Raw genomic sequence first — 19947 nt, 5'->3', positions numbered from 1 at the left:
ATGACGGTGTGTGAGACGGGGCGCTGGTTGGTGCAGATGCGGTGGGCCGAAGGGCCTGTTTCCACGCTGTATCTCTGAAGTTAACTAAAATTTGGCCTTTAAACCATCTGATTGTGACACAAGTAATCGAGATTTTTTCTTATTCGTAAGATAGACACAAAATGCTGGAATAACTCAGCGGGACAGGCAGCATCTCTGGAGAGAAGGAAAGGGTGACATTTCGAGTCAATGCCCTTCTTCAGGCTGAACCCATTCTTTCTCTCCAGAGATGCTGCCTGGCCCGCTGAGTTACTCCAGCATTTTGTGTCTATCTTCAGTGTAAACCAGCATCTGCAGTTCCTTCCAACACACCGAGATTTAAACGTGTTTTGTTTTCCAGTTATTACCTCAACTCCAATCAAAAAGTTACAAATCGAATTGCAGATGCAAACAGGAGACAAACCTTTAGCAAAAGTCAATCGTCTGATGAAGATGAAGATGAACGACACAGATTCCTCCGAAACCATGCAAGCCGAGGGCAAGGTGGTCCTTCTCCGACTGAAGAAAATCTTCCATGTTAAAGATAAGATTCAGGTAAATATCTTGTTCCATCTGGAAGAAAACTCCTCTTCTGTTTCCACGTCTGTTGTTCCACATCCCATTTTGCCAATGAAAGCTCCATCCCAGCATCAACAAGCTTGCTCTCCACTACTTTAATGGTTCACTGGTTCAATGCTCCAATGGGACAAACTTCCCGGGATGGCGGGACAGTCATATGCTGAGAGAATGGAGCGGCTGGGCTTGTACACTCTAGAAGACTAGAAGGATGAGAGGATATATTATTGAAACATATAAGATTATTAAGGGTTTGAACACGCTAGAGGCAGGAAACATGTCCCCGATGTTGGGGGAGTCCAGAACCAGGGGCCACACACAGTTTAAGAATAAGGGGAAAGCCATTTAGAACGGAGATGAGGAAACACTTTTTCACACAGAGAGTTGTGAGTGTGGAATTCGCTGCCTCAGAGGATGGTGGAGGCCGGTTCTCTGGATGCTTTCAAGAGAGAGCTAGATAGGGCTCTTAAAGATAGCGGAGTCAGGAGATATGAGGAGAAGGCAGGAACAGGGTACTGATTGGGGATGATCAGCCATGATCACATTGAATGGTGGTGCTGGCTTGAGGGGCCGAATGGCCTACTCCTGCACCTATTGTCTATTGTCTATCAATGGTCTATGGTTCTAGCAGTGCTCAATCAGTCAATGGTTCTATCAGTGTACAGAAGGGTCCCAACCCAAAACATCCCTGTCCATTTCCGTCCACTGCTGCCTAATCCACTGAGTTTCTCCATCAGTTTGGGTAGCTTATAACCTAACGGTGTGAACATTAAATGATTTTATTTAGCCAACTAACTTACAAACAAGCACCCCCTTCGTTTATTTTCTTCCGTCTTTGTTGCGTGCTATCCAGGCAGCTGAAAGACTACACGTGACTACCACCAAGCTGCCCACAGCATACCATAGAGATGATAAAGTAAGGTTTATGCAAGATAAAGTCCAATTGAAGATAGTCCACAGGTCTCCATTGAGGTAGATGATAGCTCAGGGCCTCTCACTAGTAGGACTTCTTCTTCTTCTTCTTGCGTATGGCGTGCACAGCCTAAAGTTGTAGGACAACTTGTTCCATTTGATCTTATTTGATTGTGCATGCCGGGTTGGTTGCATTCGTCGAAACAGGGCGGACCACGTGAAGGTTGCAATCTCCCACCCCTCACCAGTTGGTAATAGGATGGTTCAGTTGCCTGATAAAAGCCGGGAAGAAACTGTCCCTGAATCTGGAGGTGTGCGTTTCCACACTTTTGTACCTCAAGATTCAAGATTCAAGATTCAAGAGAGTTTATTGTCATGTGTCCCTGATAGGATAATGAAATTCTTGCTTTGCTTCAGCACAACAGAACATAGTAGGCAATGACTACAGAACAGATCAGTGTGTCCATATACCATTATATAAATATATATACACACATGAATAAATAAACTGATCAAGTGCAAATAAACAGATAATGGGCTATTAATGTACAGAGTTTTGTCCGAGCCAAGCTTAATAGCCTGATGGCTGTGGGGAAGTAGCTATTCCTGAACCTGGTCGTTGCATTCTTCAGGCTCCTGTACCTTCTACCTGAAGGTAGCAGGGAGATGAGTGTGTGGCCAGGATGGTGTGGGTCCTTGATGATGTTGCCAGCCTTTTTAGAGGCAGCGACTGCGATAGATCCCCTCGATGGTAGGGAGGTCAGAGCCTCATGCTTGACGGGAGAGAGGAGAAGAGGGAGTGAGCGGGGTGATTATGCTGGTGGTCTGGACGAGGCAGCGTGAGGTGTAGACGGAGTCCATGGAAGGGAGGTTGGTTTCGGCTGGGCTGCGTCCACAATTCCCCGCGAAAATGACCAGCTCAATGGTGTCATTTTGCCAGCAGGAGGGACGCTTGCACAGATACACCACGAGCAGCTCAATGTCAAGTTCGAGCAGAAGATCAACGAGAAGATCGGCAAGGCGTAAGGAAGGGCGCCCAAGGCCTCACGGTAGCCACACACCGATGGCAAGGGACAAAGAGTTGGAGCACAGCAGGCATGGCAAGCACCACGTGGAATGTCGCACCAAGCACGGCAGACGTTCTACGTCAAGTTCCCAATCGTCAAGCAGAAGGTCAATGAGAAGGTCAGAGGCCAACTCGAGATCCCGTGACGGCCACGCATTATCAGCAGAGCTCAGACGTGGCAAGCACCTGGAACGCAAGCAGAAGGGGCGACGTGGACAGCCTGGTAGACACACGTCTGAGAACGAGCGAGGTGCATCTGCTCAGCAAGAGTCGTCCATGCAGATGACAGGCTGGTCCCTCTCTTCCTCATCCTCATCCTCGGCCGTGACCAGGGGTGAGCGCCGAGCGCCCACCCAGCGTGGCTCCTCGAGGAGGTCCAGGAGACGTCAAGCCTCCAGTTCGTCCTCGTCGCAGTCCAGTTGCCGCAGTTCCAGCTGCAGGAGGAGAGTGCCCGGGATCCCCGTGAGGAACAGCACCTTGCCTTCGTCTGCCTCCCTCAGCCGCTCGAGTTCCCTTTCCCCCTCCTCTTCCTCCTCCTCCTCGTCCTCCTCAACGTCACGGAGGGCGCCGCGGAACAGCGAGCGGACCGGGCGCTCCCCCTCACGCCGGTCGTCCTCCAGCCAGTCCAGCTCGCGCCGCTCTCCATCCGCGGAGTCGAGACGCCGGCGCAGCCATCACGCCGCCCGCAGACAATCCGGCTCCTCACAGAGGCAGGAGGACACCTCCAGCAGTTCGTTCTCCCAGCACCGCAACACGATGGAGGTATGGCCAACGGCGGCAAGTCACGCCGGCACCGGCAAGCCGTGTAAAAGTGGCAGATGCATCAAAACCCAAACCAAGACCTACACAACCACCATCCACCAAGTCAAGAAGCATCGTCGGACCTGGGTGTCTCATCCTGAATCACCAAAATCGGTAAAATCCCTGTCATCTCATTCAGAGTCTCGTTTACTTATTAGAGATACGGACATGGAAACAGGCCCTTCGGCCCACCCAGTACATGCCGACCAGCAATGACCCATGATTCAATCTATGATTGAATGGCAGAGTAGACATGATGGGCTGAATGGCTTAGTTTAGAGATACAGCGCGGAAACAGGCCCTTCGGCCCACCAAGTCCATGCCAACATTCGGTCATCCATAATTCAATACATGATTGAATGGCAGAGTAGACGTAATGGGCCGAATGGCTTAGTTGAGAGATACAACATGGAAACAGGCCCTTCGGCCCACCGGGTCCGCGCCGACCAGCGATCACCGCACACTAACACTATCCTACACACACGAGGGGGACAATTTTTACATTTACCAGGCCAATTAACCTACAAACCTGCACGTCTTTGGAGTGTGGAAGGAAACCGAAGGTGTCTGTGAAAACCCACACAGGTCACGGGGAGAACGTACAAACTCCGTACCAACAGTGCCCGTAGTCGGGATCGAACCTGCATCTCCGGCGCTGCATTCGCTGTAAGGCAGCAACTCTACCGCTGTGCCACCGTGACCGGCTTGGCTTGGTATAAATGTAAATGGTCCCTAGTGTGTGCAGGGTAGTGTTTGCGTGCGGAGATCGCTGGTCGGTGTGGACTCGGTAGGCCGAAGAGCCTGTTTCCGCGCTGTATCTCTAAACTAAACTAAACTAAACTAAACTAAACTCAACTAAAACAAATGTGTCTCCAGTTTATTTACCAACGTTTTGTTTCCATCAATATTACAGGGAGGAAATGTCTTCCAACTTCACTTCAAGCCGACTTCTATCAACACGGTATGGTATACATTGGGAGATACCAAAGTCCTATCAATCCCACTGCCTGGGTACCTAGTGTGGTTTATTGTGAAGAAACCCATCATTGAAATAGAGCAGTTACTTTATAATTAGGGATGGTTGGCTGAAGGGTCTCTCTCATCATCTGGTGAAATTTCAGACAGACCTTGGAGGGAATAAGGATTAGAGGTCTGCAGATACTCTGCGTCAATGCCTTCAATTCATTTTTAGTTATGGCCCTGTCCCACGGTACGAGTTCATTCCAAGAGCTCTCCCGAGTTTAAAAAAAAATCAAACTCGCGGTAAGCACGGAGAATGAACCTAGCGGGTATGTCGGAGCTCGGGGACGTCTCTTAGTGGCTCATAACGCTAACGGCAGGTACTCGGGGAGACTCGCTAACGGCAGGTAAGCTCGGGAAGACTCGTGAAGATTTTTCAACATGTTGAAAAATGTCCACGAGAGCCCCGAGTGCCTACGAGCGGCCATTACCGTAAATCTCCGAGATCGAGTCAGGGCAAACTCGGGAGAGCTCTTGGAATGAACTCATACCGTGGGACAGGGCCATGACAGTTTCAGTTCAGTTTTACTTCATAGCCGCGTGTACCGAGGTACAGTGAAAAGCTTTTGTTGCGTGCTAACCAGCCAGCAGAAAAACAATACATGATTACAATCGAACAATCATTACAGTGTGTAGATACATGGTAAGGGAATAACGTTTAGTGCAAGGTAAAGCCATCAAAGTTTGATCACAGATAGTTCAAAAGTCCCCGATGAGGTAGGTAAAACATTACAACCTCATATAGACTCTGAACGACAATAGACTCTTATTATTCTTATTATTGCACTGTTTTGTTTCTTTTTTAATGTGTGTGTGTATGTGTCCAGAACCAGGGGCCACAGTTTAAGAATAAGGGGTAAGTCATTTAGAACGGAGATGAGCAAACACTTTTTTACACAGAGAGTTGTGAGTCTGTGGAATTCTCTGCCTCAGAGGACGGTGGAGGCCGGTTCTCTGGTAACTTTCAAGAGAGAGTTAGATAGGGCTCTTCAAGTTAGCGGAGTCAGGGGATATGGGGAGTAGGCAGGAATGGGGAACTGATCGTGGATGATCAGCCATGATCACATTGAATGGCGGTGCTGGCTTGAAGGGCCACTTTGTTTTTATCCACTTTGGTGACAAAAACAGGAAAGTAGACTATTATCTGAATGGTGGCCGATCAGGAAAAGGGGAGATGCAACGAGACCTGGGTGTCAAGGTACACCAGTCATTGAAAGTAGGCATGCAGGTGCAGCAGGCAGTGAAGAAACCGAAGTTAGCATTCACAGCAAAAGGATTTGAGTATAAGAGCAGGGTGGTTCTACTGCAGTTGTACAGGGTCTTGGTGAGACCACACCTGGAGTATTGCGTGCAGTTTAGATCTCCTAATCTGAGGAAAGACATTCTTGCCATAGAGGGAGTACAGAGAAGGTTCACCAGACTGATTCCTGGGATAGCAGGACTTTCATATGAAGAAAGACTGGATAGACTCGGCTTGTACTCGCTAGAATTTAGAAGATTGAGGGGGGATCTTATAGAAACTTATAAAATTCTTAAGGAGTTGGACAGGCTAGATGCTGGAAGATTATTCCCGATGTTGGGGAAGTTCAGAACAAGGGGTCACAGTTTAAGGATAAGAGGGAAGTCTTTTAGGACCAAGATGAGAAAATATTTTTTTTACACAGAGAGTGGTGTATCTGTGGAATTCTCTGCCACAGAAGGTGGTTGAGGCCAGTTCATTGGCTATATTTAAGAGGGAGTTAGATGTGGCCCTTGTGGCTAAAGGGATCAGGGGGTATGGAGAGAAGGCAGGTATGGGATACTGAGTTGGATGATCAGCCATGATCATATTGAATGGTGGTGCAGGCTCGAAGGGCCGAATGGCCTACTCCTGCACCTATTTTCTATGTTTCTATGTTTCCACAAACTCTTCATTTTAAGTATTTTTTGGTGCGATCTGGGCATTACCAGCCAGGCTACTGCTTATTACTGACGATAGACATAAAAAGCTGGAGTAACTCAGCGGGTCAGGCAGCATCTCTGGAGAGAAGAAATCGGTGACGTTTCTTTAGAAAGGGTCTCGACGCGAAACCGGCACCTGTTCCTTTTCTCCAGAGATGCTGCCTGGCCCGCTGAGTCACTCCAGCTTTTTTTGTGACTGTCTTCAGTTTAAACCGGCATCTGCAGTTCCTTCCTACACATTCCGTAATGCTGGTTGCTCTTGAGAAGAGAGGTTGGTGAGCTGCCTTCTGGAATCACTGTAGTCCCTCCCCTCATCACCAGAGGGCGCGTGGAAGTTTTCTTTCGTTACTGAGATAGGGCATGGTATAAGTTGGCGGCACACCGAGTCACCGACGGCCATCGATCACTCGTTCACACACCATGCCGACGTCATTCAACTTTCTCACCCCCGGTCAACGGCAATTTACAGAGGGCCAATTAACCTACAAGCCCCCCCCCCACCCGCACGTCTTTGGGATGTGTGAAGAAACCGGAGCACCCATGTGGTCACATGGAGAACATGCAAACTCCACACAGACAGAATCGAACCCAAGTCTCAAGCACTGTGAGACGTCGGCTCTACCAGCTGCGCCACCGTGCTGCCCTTTTTTTTTAATATACACATACTTTTATTCAGGAAATAGAACAAACATACAGAGCATTAACACGATCAAAGGCTGCCTTTATTGCCTTTACGAACAAACGATCATCAAATTAATATATCGCCAACTCTATCAACGAAACATTCGATCTCCCGCGGCGACCAGCGTTCACGGAAGGCCTGTTAAGTCCCCGTGTACACCGCGTGTTCCCCCTCCAGGGACGCGTGGGCACGGACGTAGGGGCAGGCAGCCGACCCTTGTGTGGCCGTTGACTATCTGCTGCTTGGGCCCGCGAATGGCCATCTTGGCCAGGCCCAGGAGCAGACCGACACGGAGATCCCTCCCCTCCCCCTCCCTCCCCCTCCTCCCCCCTCTGTACCGGGTGCCCGAATATCAGGAGCGTGGAGCCCCTTGGGAGTGTTATTTTCTTAATGGGTCCGGCCATCGAGACGTTATATTTTTTGTTAATATGAAAAAATTTATCATTTCAGTCACAAAACAGAGGGCAGTTGAGTTTCGGGTCATCGTTGGAATCCAGTTCAGAATCCAGAACGAGTTACTCAAAATCATTCTCATCATCTTCATCTTCAACCTCATCGTCATCTTCATCACAGCAGGTAAATAGTCCAAGCTAAAGTGATACAGTGTGGAAACAGACCCTTCAGCCCAACTTGCCCACACCAGCCAATGTGCCCCATCTGCACTAGTTCCACCTGCCTGCACTTGGTCCATATCCCTCCAAACCTGTCCTATCCATGTACCTGTCTAACTGTTTCGTAAACGATGGGATAGTCCCAGCCTCAACTTCCTCCTCTGGCAACTTCTTCCATACATCCGCCGCCCCTCCAGTGTGTCAAGTTGTGTTTATTGACACAGTAGGCGGTCCCCCTCCCTCCCCCCCCCTCCCCTCTCCCTCCCCCACTTCCCCCCTACCCCACTCCCCACCCCCCCACTTCCCTCCCCCCACTCACCATCAACAACATCACAGTCACATCTGTGGAGTATTTTAAGTTCCTGGGAGCCATCATCTCCAAGGACCTTAAGTGGGGGACTACCATCGACTCCACAGCCAAAAGGCACAACAGAGGATGTACTTCCTATGGTAGCTGAGGAAACACAATCTGCCACAGGCAATGATGGTCCAATTCTACACGGCCATCGTAGAGTCTGTCCTCACCTTCTCCATCATGGTCTGGTTTGACTCAGTCACCAAGCACGACATCCGGAGGCTGCAGCGAATCGTTCGATCAGCAGAGAAGGTTATTGGCTGCAACCTTCCCTCCATTGACGAACTGTACACTGCAAGGGCCAGGAAGCGAGCGGGCAAGATCATCTCTGACCCCTCTCACCCTGGCCACAAACTCTTTGAATCACTTCTATAATTGATTAAACATGTGAATGAGATAAAATACCTTCATCCCCAGGGCTGTCCAGCTTTTTAATGCTGATCACTGACTCATGAACATATGAAATGGAATAACCTTCCATATGCACTTTTTTTAATTGAAGCACTTAGAAAGCATTTTAAAAACTATTGCTATGTGTTGAATGTTGATGTGTGATTGTGCAGTGTGTCTGTGAAATGCGTGTGCTGGTTGATTGTGCAGTATGCGTGCTGCTTATGTTTGTTGATTGTGTCCCTTTTTAAAAAGCTACTGTAATGCGCCTTTTTAAATTGCCCCACGGGGACGAATAAAGTGCTTTGAATTGAAATTGAATTGAATTGAATTCCCTCTGGACTCCGGACTGTCAAAGCTGCCACAGCCAGACGTAAAAATAGCTTTTTATCCACGAGCAGTAGCTCTACTCAACAACCAAAAGTCTGTAGCCTCCTTGTGCTCTGGTATTTTATCTCATTCACATGTTTAATCAATTATAGAAACATAGAAACATAGAAATTAGGTGCAGGAGTAGGCCATTTGGCCCTTCGAGCCTGCACCGCCATTCAATATGATCATGGCTGATCATCCAACTCAGTATCCCATACCTGCCTTCTCTCCATACCCCCTGATCCCTTTAGCCACAAGGGCCACATCTAACTCCCTCTTAAATATAGCCAATGAACTGGCCTCGACTACCCTCTGTGGCAGAGAGTTCCAGAGATTCACCACTCTCTGTGTGAAAAAAGTTCTTCTCATCTCGGTTTTAAAGGATTTCCCCCTTATCCTTAAGCTGTGACCCCTTGTCCTGGTCTTTCCCAACATCGGGAGCAATCTTCCTGCATCTAGCCTGTCCAACCCCTTAAGAATTTTGTAAGTTTATATAAGATCCCCTCTCAATCTCCTAAATTCTAGAGAGTATAAACCAAGTCTATCCAGTCTTTCTTCATAAGACAGTCCTGACATCCCAGAAATCAGTCTGGTGAACCTTCTCTGCACTCCCTCTATGGCAATAATGTCCTTCCTCAGATTTGGAGACCAAAACTGTACGCAATACTCCAGGTGTGGTCTCACCAAGACCCTGTACAACTGCAGTAGAACCTCCCTGCTCCTATACTCAAATCCTTTTGCTATGAAAGCTAACATACCATTCGCTTTCTTCACTGCCTGCTGCACCTGCATGCCTACTTTTAATGACTGGTGTACCATGACACCCAGGTCTCGCTGCATCCCCCCCTTTTCTTAGTCGGCCACCATTTAGATAATAGTCTGCTTTCCTGTTTTTGCCACCAAAATGGATAACCTCACATTTATCCACATTATACTGCATCTGCCAAACATTTGCCCACTCACCCAGCCTATCCAAGTCACCTTGCAGTCTCCTAGCATCCTCCTCACAGCTAACACTGCCCCCCCAGTTTAGTGTCATCCGCAAACTTGGAGATATTGCCTTCAATTCCCTCATCCAGATCATTAATATATATTGTAAATAGCTGGGGTCCCAGCACTGAGCCTTGCGGTACCCCACTAGGCACTGCCTGCCATTGTGAAAAGGACCCGTTTACTCCTACTCTTTGCTTCCTGTTTGCCAGCCAGTTCTCTATCCACATCAATACTGAACCCACAATGCCGTGTGCTTTAAGTTTGTATACTAATCTCTTATGTGGGACCTTGTCGAAAGCCTTCTGAACGTCCAGATACACCACATCCACTGGTTCTCCCCTATCCACGCTCCTCGAAAAATTCTATAGGGTTCGTCAGACATGATTTACCTTTTGTTTATGATTCGTTTATGAAAAAATTATGTTTTATTATTAATGTTTTATGTTTCATTATTATTGTTTACTGTATGTCGTTTTGTTACTTGCGAGCGGAGCACCAATGCAAATTCCTTGTATGTGTATGTACTTAGCCAATAAACTTCATTCATTCATTCATACACACAAATAGAGAGAGGTACAGTGTAGTGAAGATCTTGTTTGCAACAACATTACTCAAAGACACATTGAGCAGGCTGGGACTTGGTTCCATGAAGAGCGGGAGGTTGAGTGGCGATCTTATAGAGATGTAAAACATAATGAAGAGAATAGATCGGGTGAATGAATGGGGTTTTTTACCCAGACTACAGGGATCATAGACCAGAGGACTTAGGTTCCAGGTGAGAGGGGGAAAGATTTAATAGGTACCTGAGGGGCAACTTTTTACACTCAGAGGGTGTTGGGTACATGGAACGAGCTGCTAGAGGAGGTAGTTGAAGCAAGTACTACAGTATAATAACATTTCAAAGGCATTTGGACAAGGTCATAGATAGGAAAATGGTTTGAGGGATATGTGCCAAACACGGGCAGGTGAGACTAGCATAGATGGGTCGGCATGGACAAGTTGGGCCGAAGGGCCTGATCCATGCTGTATGACTCAATGATTCGATGGACACTAAAACATTAACTATACAGAATTAGAAACATAGATATAGAAACATAGAAACATAGATAATAGGTGCAGGAGTAGGCCATTCGATCCATCAAACCAGTACTGCTATTCAATGTGATCATGGCTGATTATCCAAAATCAGTAACCTGTTCCTGCTTTCTCCCCATATACCTTGATTCCTTTAGCCCTAAGAGCTATATCTAACTCATTCCGTTAGCCCTAAGAGCTACATCTAACTTATTCTGTTAGCCCTAAGAGATACATCTAACTAATCACGTTAGCCCTAAGAGCTACATCTAACTTATTCTGTTAGCCCGCCTGTTCCACTGTACGAGGTAATGCAAGGGCTCTCCTGAGTTTAAAAAAAATCAAACTCGTGGTAAGTATGTAGAATTTACGTAGCGGCTACGTTGGAGCGCGGGGCCGTCCCGTAACGGCTCGTAACGCTAACAGTAGGTACTCGGGAAGCGTGGAATCTCGTGAAATATTTCCAGCACTGTGAAAAATGTCCCCGAGACCCCCCCCCCCCCCCCCCCCCCGAGTACCTACGAACGGCTATTACCGTAATTCTCCGAGTTCGAATCAGGGGAAACTCGGGAGAACTTTTGAATTATCTTGTACAGTGGGACAGGCCCTTAACTTATTCCGTTAGCCCTGAGCTATATCGAACACTTCCGTTAGTGCTAAGAGCTACGTCTAACTCATTCCGTTAGCCCTAAGAGCTACATCTAGCTCTAATCGCACGTACCTGTTCATTCTACAAGACAGTGAAAAGAAAAAGACAGGGAAAAAAAATGTTCGTGCAAAACATTTGTGCACAGTAGTGTAAATGATGGTCTGCAGGATTAAGGTTGTGCAACTTCACTACTTTGCCACCGCGCTCCACTTTGACCACATTTGCAGAGACCTGTCCCAACAATTCCCTTCATTTCTCAGTGACAAATGTTGCTTGCAAAAGGCCTTAAAAACATTTTACTGAGGCACAAATCGTGATGATTAAACAAGTCAGAAATTATGATGGTGTAAACATAGAAACTTAGAAACATAGAAAATAGGTGCAGGAGTAGGCCATTCGGCCCATCGAGCCTGCACCGCCATTCAATATGATCATGGCTGATCATCCAACTCAGTATCCTGTACCTGCATTCTCTCCATACCCTATGATCCATTTAGCCACAAGGGCCACATCTAACTCCCTCTTCAATATAGCCAATGAACTGGCCTCAACTACCTTCTGTGGCAGAGAATTCCACAGATTCACCACTCTCTGTGTGAAAAATGTTTTCCTCATCTCGGTCCTAAAAGATTTCCCCCTTATCCTTAAACTGTGACCCCTTGTTCTGGACTTCCCCTAACATCGGGAACAATCTTCCTGCATCTAGCCTGTCCAACCCCTTAAGAATTTTGTAAGTTTCTATAGATCCCCCCTCAATCTTCTAAATTCTAGCGAGTACAAGCCGAGTCTATCCAGTCTTTCTTCATGTGAAAGTCCTGACATCCCAGGATGTCAAACTAGATCGATGGACCGTGAGCGATTTTGAATAATAATGCAAACTTCCTTGGTCTATTTTGTTTCTCTCCGCAGTCCACGTTCCTTGGAGATTCGGCGTCACCAATATTCTCCTTGTTCACTCGAGCCATCACCACCAATAACAATGAGAGAGGCTACCAGACCAAGGCCTACCTGGACAGTTCAATGGAGCAGCGATCTTTACACGTTTTAGTGGATGAGCTACAAGAAGGTGGGAAGTGGAGAGCTTGCCTCGATGCCGAGATGCCCAATCTTCATCGAGCAGTGGTAATATGTAATTAAATACTTATCCGCTTGTCAAAGGCTCCACTCGTCCACTTTAGAAGACTGAACAACCGCATCTCAGTTCCTTCTTTAGAGTTTGTTGTCATCATTGACCATTTGCATCTGGGGCAAGGCCACCAGCACATCAAGGATGAGTCTCCCCCCTTCATAGTAGTTTAGAAATTAGGTAGTTTGTTGCCCTTGAGCCTGCACCACTCCATATGATCATGGCTCCACTCAGTTGCATACCTCTTCGCATACCCCCTGATCCCCTTAGCAACAAGGGCCACATCTAACTCCCTCTTAAATATAGCCAATGAACTGGCCTCAACTACCCTCTGTGGCAGAGAGTTCCAGAGATTCACCACTCTCTGCGTGAAAAAAAAAAATCACTCCCTCTTCTCCTCTCTCCCAATTGGGCAAAGGCTTAAGGGCCTGTCCCACTTGGCGATTTTTTTTGGCAATTGCCAGCGTCACATCAGGGTCGCCAAAGGAATTTGAACATTTCGAAATCCAGCGGCGACAACAAAAATGTTGCGACACTTGAAAAAAACATTGCGCGGCAATACGTCAGCACGCCACGTCACGCCTGATACATCAGTCAATGATGCCGGCAGTCTCCGGAAAAATCGGCAAGTGGGACAGGCCCTTTAGACATCCATTGACTCCGTCTACACCTCACGCTGCCTCGGCAAGGCCAGCAGCATAATCAAGGAGCGGTCTCACCCCGGCCACTCCCTCTTCTCCCCTCTCCCATTGGACAAGAGGTACAGAAGTGTGAAAACGCACACCTCCAGATTCAAGGGACAGTTTCTTCCCAGCTGTTATCAGGCAACTGAACATCTTCTCAACAGCTAGAGAGGGGTCCTGAGATGCTATCTACCTCATTGGAGATGAGAACAGTAGCAGACTCATTCCCTCCTCTTTCCCACAAACCTATCCATTCATTTCCCCTTCAAGTTTCCTTCAGCAAGCTATGAACTTGCACCTCAAAATCCCTCTGTACAATACACACCCCCTCGGCCCCGCAATTTACTTAGAATAGAAATTAGGTGCAGGAGTAGGCCATTCGGCCATTCGAGCCAGCACCGCCCTTCAATATGATCATGGCTGATCATCCAAAAACAGTTCCCCATTCCAGCTTTCTCCCCATGAGCCCTAAGAGCTATATCTAACTCTCCCTTGAAAACATCCAGTGAATCGGCCTCCACAGCCTTCCGTGGCAGAGAATTCCACAGATTCGCAACTGTCTGGGTGAAAAGGTATTTCCTCATCTTAGTCCCAAATGGCCTACCCCTTATTCTTAAACTGTGACCCTGGGTTCTGGACTCTAGCATGTCCAATCCCTGAACGAATTTTATATGTTTCTCCAAGATCCCTTCTCATGCTTTGATCTTCCAGTGAATTTACTGTATACTTTTTGCTTGCATTAATCTCCCAAAAATGCAACACTTCAAATGTGTCCACTCTCTTTCTCTCTCCATGTTTAATCTTTGTTTCAGCCTTGTGTGTCTTTAATGCTATTTATCACAATACCAAGGATATTTGGTTTCCATATCAAATGATTGTTATGTATTTTCCCACGTATGAACAACACTAACTTCCGTAAAGATTCCGTAAAAATTGAACTCATTCGTTACCGGACCAGCCTGTAAATTATTGCAGAAGAAATTGGCGGCACGGTGGCGCAACAGTAGAGCTGCTGCCTCAGAGCATCAGAGACCCAGGTTCGATCCTGACCTTGGGCGCTGAATATGTGGAGTTTGTACGTTCTCCCTGTGGCCACGTGGGTTCTCTCCGGGTGCTCCGGGTTCCTCCCACACTCCAAAGACGTGCGGGTTTGTAGGTTCATTGGCTTCTGTAAATTGTCCCTAGCGTGTCGGATGGAACGGATGTGCGGGGATCGCTGGTCGGCATGGACTCGGTGGGCCGAAGGGCCAGTTTCCACGCTGTACCTGGGTGAGTGGGCAAATGCATGGCAGATGCAGTATAATGTGGATAAATGTGAGGTTATCCACTTTGGTGGCAAAAGTCGGAAAGTAGACTATTATCTCAATGGTGGCTGATTAGGAAAAGGGGAGATGCAACGAGACCTGGGTGTCATGGTACACGTCATTACTAGTAGGCATGCAGGCGCAGCAGGCAGTGAAGAAGGCGAATGGTATGTTAGCTTTCATAGCAAAAGGATTTGAGTATAGGAGCAGGGAGGTTCTACTGCTGTTGTACAGGGTCTTGGTGAGACCACACCTGGAGTATTGCGTACAGTTTTGGTCTCCGAATCTGAGGAAAGACATTCTTGCCATAGAGGGAGTACAGAGAAGGTTCACCAGACTGATTCCTGGGATGTCAGGACTTTCATATGAAGAAAGACTGGATAGACTCGGCTTGTACTCGCTAGAATTTAGAAGATTGAGGGGGGATCTTAGAGAAATTACAAAATTCTTAAGGGGTTGGACAGGCTACATGCAGGAAGATTGTTCCCGATGTTGGGGAAGTCCAGAACAAGGGGTCACAGTTTAAGGATAAGGGGGAAATCTTTTAGGACCACGATGAGAAAAACATTTTTCACACAGAAAGTGGCGAATCTCTGGAATTCTCTGCCACAGAAGGTAGTTGAGGCCAGTTCATTGGCTATATTGAAGAGGGAGTTAGATGTGGCCCTTGTGGCTAAAGGGATCAGGGGGTATGGAGAGAAGGCAGGTACAGGATACTGAGTTGGATGATCAGCCATGATCATATTGAATGGCGGTGCAGGCTCGAAGGGCCGAACGGCCTACCCCTGCACCTATTTTCTATGTTTCTATGTTTCTATGTTTCCATATTTACCTCTCAGCTGAACTATGTATGCCACCAAGGAAATGCTTCTGAGGAAGGCGATGAAAGTTCTTTATAATGAATCATCTGTGCCAAGAATTGAATTAATATTCTTGATTTTCCTCTGTAAAATTTCAGGGTGTGATGAAATGGGGCAAAAACTGCCAGGATTACAAGATTGCAGCCAAAGCTACGACTGGTCACTTTAAACGTCACCCAGCCATGCAGCTCAAAGCAAAATGGGAGAAAATACCTCAGTCCATAAAAGATGCCGCAGAAATGTACGCACCATTCTCAATAACTCACGTCTTTCATTAGGACACTAAGTGCTGGAGTTACTCATTGGGTCAGGCAGCATCTCTGGAGGACACGCATAGGTGACTTTTCGGGTCGGGCCCTTCCTTCAGACTGGGCAGCTAACAACCCAGCGGTATGAATATTGATTTCTCTAAAGGGCCTGTCCCACTTGCCGATTTTTTTGGCTACTGCCAGCGTCATATCAGGGTCGCCACAAGATTTTGAACATTTCAAAATCTAGCGGCGAAAAAAAAAATGTGGCGACACTTGCGGAAACACCGCACGTCAATACGTCATCACGCCGCGTCACGCCGTGACTTTCTCGGTGACCTGATACGTCAGTCAATGATGCCGGCAGTCGCCAAAAAAATCGCCAAGTGGGACAGGGCCTTGACTTCAAGTAACCCATGCATCCCCTTTCTCTCCGTCCCTCCCCCAACACCGAGAGCTAAGGGGGACCCAAACACCAGAGAGCAGCGCTGAACTACCATCCACCTCTTTGGTGACCCTCAGTCTATCCTTGATCGGACTTTGCTGGCTTTGCCTTGCACTAAACGCTATTCCCATGTTGAAAAATCTTCACGAGTCTTCTCGAGCTTACCGCGTTTCCCGAGCTTACCCGCCGTTAGCGTTACGAGCCACTGAGACGTCCCCGAGCTCCGACGTACCTGCTACGTACATTTTACGTGTGTACCACGAGTTTGATTTTTTTTTAAACTCGATGGGAGCTCTTGAATGAACTCGTACAGTGGGGCAGGGCTTTTAAGAATCAAGAATCCCCCAGACTGAACAATGACATTCTGACTTGAGGCAGCACAACAGGAAATGTAAACGTAGTCCACTGTAAACAATATAATAAACGAGAGAGCAAAAAAAAGTTCAGTGTGTGTGTATAGTTTGGCAAAAATTTGGAGTATTTGGAATATTTGGAGAAAATTAGCAGGTTTAGGCCCCATGTCAGAGGAAGGATGTGTATAATATATACACATACTCACCAATACACATAAATATATACGCACACATATGTACAACAAAAAAACAAAGAAACAAACAAAAGTTGTAGAAACGTAGAAACATAGGAAATAGGTGCAGGAGTAGGCCATTCGGCCCTTCGAGCCAGCACCACCATTCAATATGATCATGGCTGATCATCCAGAATCAGCACCCCCGTTCCTGCCTTCTCCCCATATCCCTTGATTCCATTAGCCCGAAGACAAGGGCAGCTCTCTCTGGAAAAGTTGTGAAAGAGGAGTGAAATGTAAAGCCTGAGGGAGGGGTGTAGGTGTAAGGGGGGTGGGGTTGGGGGGGGGGGTGTAGGTGTAAGGGGGGTGGGGGAGGGGGAGGGTGGTGGGGATAGGGGACATGGGTGTGCTGGGGTGTTGGGGGAGGGGTGAAGGTGTAAGGGGGTGGGGGGGGTGAAGGTGTAAGGGGTGGGGGAGGGGTGAAGGTGTAAGGGGTGGGGGGAGGGGGAGGGTGGTGGAGGTAGTGGACATGGGTGTGTGGGGTGTTGGGGGAGGGGTGCGGTGTAAGGGGCTGGAAGCATGCGTGCGGTGGGGAGTTCGGGGAGAGGCGTTGCTCGCCACATCTACGTCTAGTATTGAACGCATCAAGAGGCCAATTAATTCCCACCCGTTCCATTGCAGGATTTCTGACAACCTGGCGGGTTTTGCCTTCATGCTGGGATTCTCTGAGAGACACGTCAAGAGTCCGTCTCACCAACTGTCCGTGGTGGCCGCAGCCACTTCTCAGCGAACCCTTGACATTCTGGTGAAAACGCCAAAGGTACACCTCGCGCCCTCTCCTCGAACCCGATTGCAAGTCGAACCGGTAGTCAGGAAGCCAAACGCAATGCTGCCATTGATTGCGAGGGGGCTGGAATACCTCTAGAATACTTTAATGCTGAGGCTCTATAAGGCACGAGTCGGACCGCATTTGGAGTATTGTGAGCAGATTTGGGCCCCGTATCAGAGGAAGGAAATGCTGGTCAATTCAAGAACCTGGTGGTGCGGGACTTCAGAATTATCTGTGCCTACCTCTTACGCTCCTTCAAGCCCCCTGTCCCACTTTCACGACCTAATTGGCGACCTCTGCCGAGTTTGCCCTTGACTCATACTTGCAGCATGAGGTCGTAGGAGGTCTTCATAACTCTTCCTCATGCTCGTGAGTGGTCTCCGCGTACTCGTGGCCTCAAGTAGGCCGCAGCGTTTTTTCCAGCCTGATAAAAAATGTCCACGAGGATCCTCCTCGAATAATGGAGAAGGGCAGCACGGTGGCGCTGCGGTAGAGTTGCTGCCTTACAGCGATTGTAGCGCCAGAGACCCGGGTTCGACCCCGACTACGGGCGCTGTCTGTAAGGAATTTTTGTACGTCCTCCCCGTGACCTGCGTGGGTTTTCTCCGAGATCTTCGGTTTCCTCCCGCGCTCCGAAGACGAACGGGTTTGTAGGTTAATTGGCTTGGGTTTGCATACTTGGGATGAGTGTAAATTGTCCCCAGTGTGTGTGCGTTTCGGGTAGTGTTAGTGTGCGGGGATCGCCGGCCGGCACGGACTGGGTGGGCCGAAGGGCCTGTTTCCGCGCTGTACCTCTCAACTAAACTAAACTAAAGTAAGTGGGTGAATGAGGTTGCTCTAAGTACCAGCACAGATTCCTCCTGCGTTGTCTGAATGAAGATACGCTCATGCTCACTGCTCCAACTGTGGTCGATAATGCTGCTCATTTCCATTCCCATTCAGCATATATTCAGCCGACAAGCTCTCCTCATTCCTGCACCCCTCCCCTTTGATGTCACCTCCCCATCGGTCCAAAAAAGAGGCCTGCAAGTCCTTGCTGATTTACCTGCCATGGTCTCAACAGCATTCGCAGGTACGTCACTCTCGTTTGTCCTGCTTCTAAACTCAACATCTCTTTGTCCAAGGGCCCTCGGACTATCTTTCATCAGACTCCATTTTTTTTTTAAATCAAAATATTTATTCAATTATTAAAAAATAATATTTACACTACAATAAAACAAGCCAGAACCCACCGCCATATTACAATACAAACATACTGTGTATCCATAATAAACCACTATACAACTATGATACAATCCTTAATAATAATAATAATAATAATAATAATAATAATAATAATAATAATAATAATAATAATAATAATAATAATATATTTTATTGTCATTGCACATAAGCCCAACGAGATTTGGTATGCAGCTTCCATCCGATGTCATATTGAGGATACATTCTACACCCTGCGGAGCCCAGCGGTCACGGAACTCCCCCAGGGTGCCAGTGGACAGGGCGTATTCCCTTTCTAACCCCATCCGGGCACGGACGTAACCCCGAAAAAGGGGCAGGCAGCCGGCTCGGGTGGAGCCCTCCACCGCCTGGCGCCTTGACTAGCGGATGGCCAGCTTGGAATCGGACTGCACTGGACTCTATCTTGCACTAAACATTATCCCCTTTATCCTGTATCTGTACACTGTGGACGGCTTAATTGTCACCACGTATATAGTCTTTCCGCTGACTGGATGGCACGCAACAAAAAGCTTTTCACTATACCTCGTACACGTGACAAAATACACTAAACTAAACTCTGAAGAGAGACGCAAAATACTGGAGTAACTCAGCGGGACGGGCAGCATCTCCAGAGAGAAGGATGTGGGTGGCGTTTCGGGTCGAGACCCTTCTTCAGACTGAGAGTCAGGGGAGAGGGAGATAGGAGACATGGAAGGGTACAACGAGAATGCAAGGTGTGAAAATGACAGATCAAAGCATTCCTGGCCTACCATCTACCTCATTGGAGAGCCTCGGACTATCTTAAATCAGACTTTACTGGACTTTTTATCTTGCACTAAACTTTATTCCCTTATCATAGAAACATAGAAACATAGAAAATAGGTGCAGGAGTAGGCCATTCGGCCCTTCGAGCCTGCACTGCCATTCAATATGATCATGGCTGATCATCCAACTCAGTATCCTGTACCTGCCTTCTCTCCATACCCCCTGATCCCTTTAGCCACAAGGGCCACATCTAACTCCCTCTTAAATATAGCCAATGAACTGGCCTCAACTACCTTCTGTGGCAGAGAATTCCACAGATTCACCATTGTGTGAAAAATGTTTTCCTCATCTCGGTCCTAAAAGATTTCCCCCTTATCCTTAAACTGTGACCCCTTGTTCTGGACTTCCTGTGTTTGTACACTGTGGACGGCTCGATTGTAATCATGTATTGTCTTTCCGCTGACTGGTTAGCGCACAACA

At 47.7% G+C, this 19947-nt stretch overlaps 1 protein-coding gene across 1 annotated transcript in view; it reads left to right on the top strand.

The window, feature by feature from the left end:
• Nucleotides 1–19947, top strand: part of LOC129694409 (vitellogenin-like) — a gene marked incomplete at its 5' end in the record, with an annotated part of 78524 nt that overhangs the window by 49396 nt on the left and 9181 nt on the right. The window contains 8 exons of the mRNA XM_055631127.1: nt 289–573; nt 2450–3487; nt 4287–4334; nt 7467–7592; nt 12370–12582; nt 15532–15674; nt 17334–17472; nt 18424–18598. Of these exons, the coding sequence (XP_055487102.1) occupies nt 289–573; nt 2450–3487; nt 4287–4334; nt 7467–7592; nt 12370–12582; nt 15532–15674; nt 17334–17472; nt 18424–18598 (2167 nt within the window). The remainder of the gene's footprint in view (nt 1–288; nt 574–2449; nt 3488–4286; nt 4335–7466; nt 7593–12369; nt 12583–15531; nt 15675–17333; nt 17473–18423; nt 18599–19947) is intronic.

This window comes from Leucoraja erinacea, unplaced genomic scaffold, assembly GCF_028641065.1.
Source record: "Leucoraja erinacea ecotype New England unplaced genomic scaffold, Leri_hhj_1 Leri_655S, whole genome shotgun sequence".
NCBI classification, from domain to species: Eukaryota; Metazoa; Chordata; class Chondrichthyes; order Rajiformes; family Rajidae; genus Leucoraja; species Leucoraja erinaceus.
The sequence above is the reverse complement of the archived record's forward strand: the minus strand, read 5'-3'. Positions and strand labels throughout refer to the sequence as shown.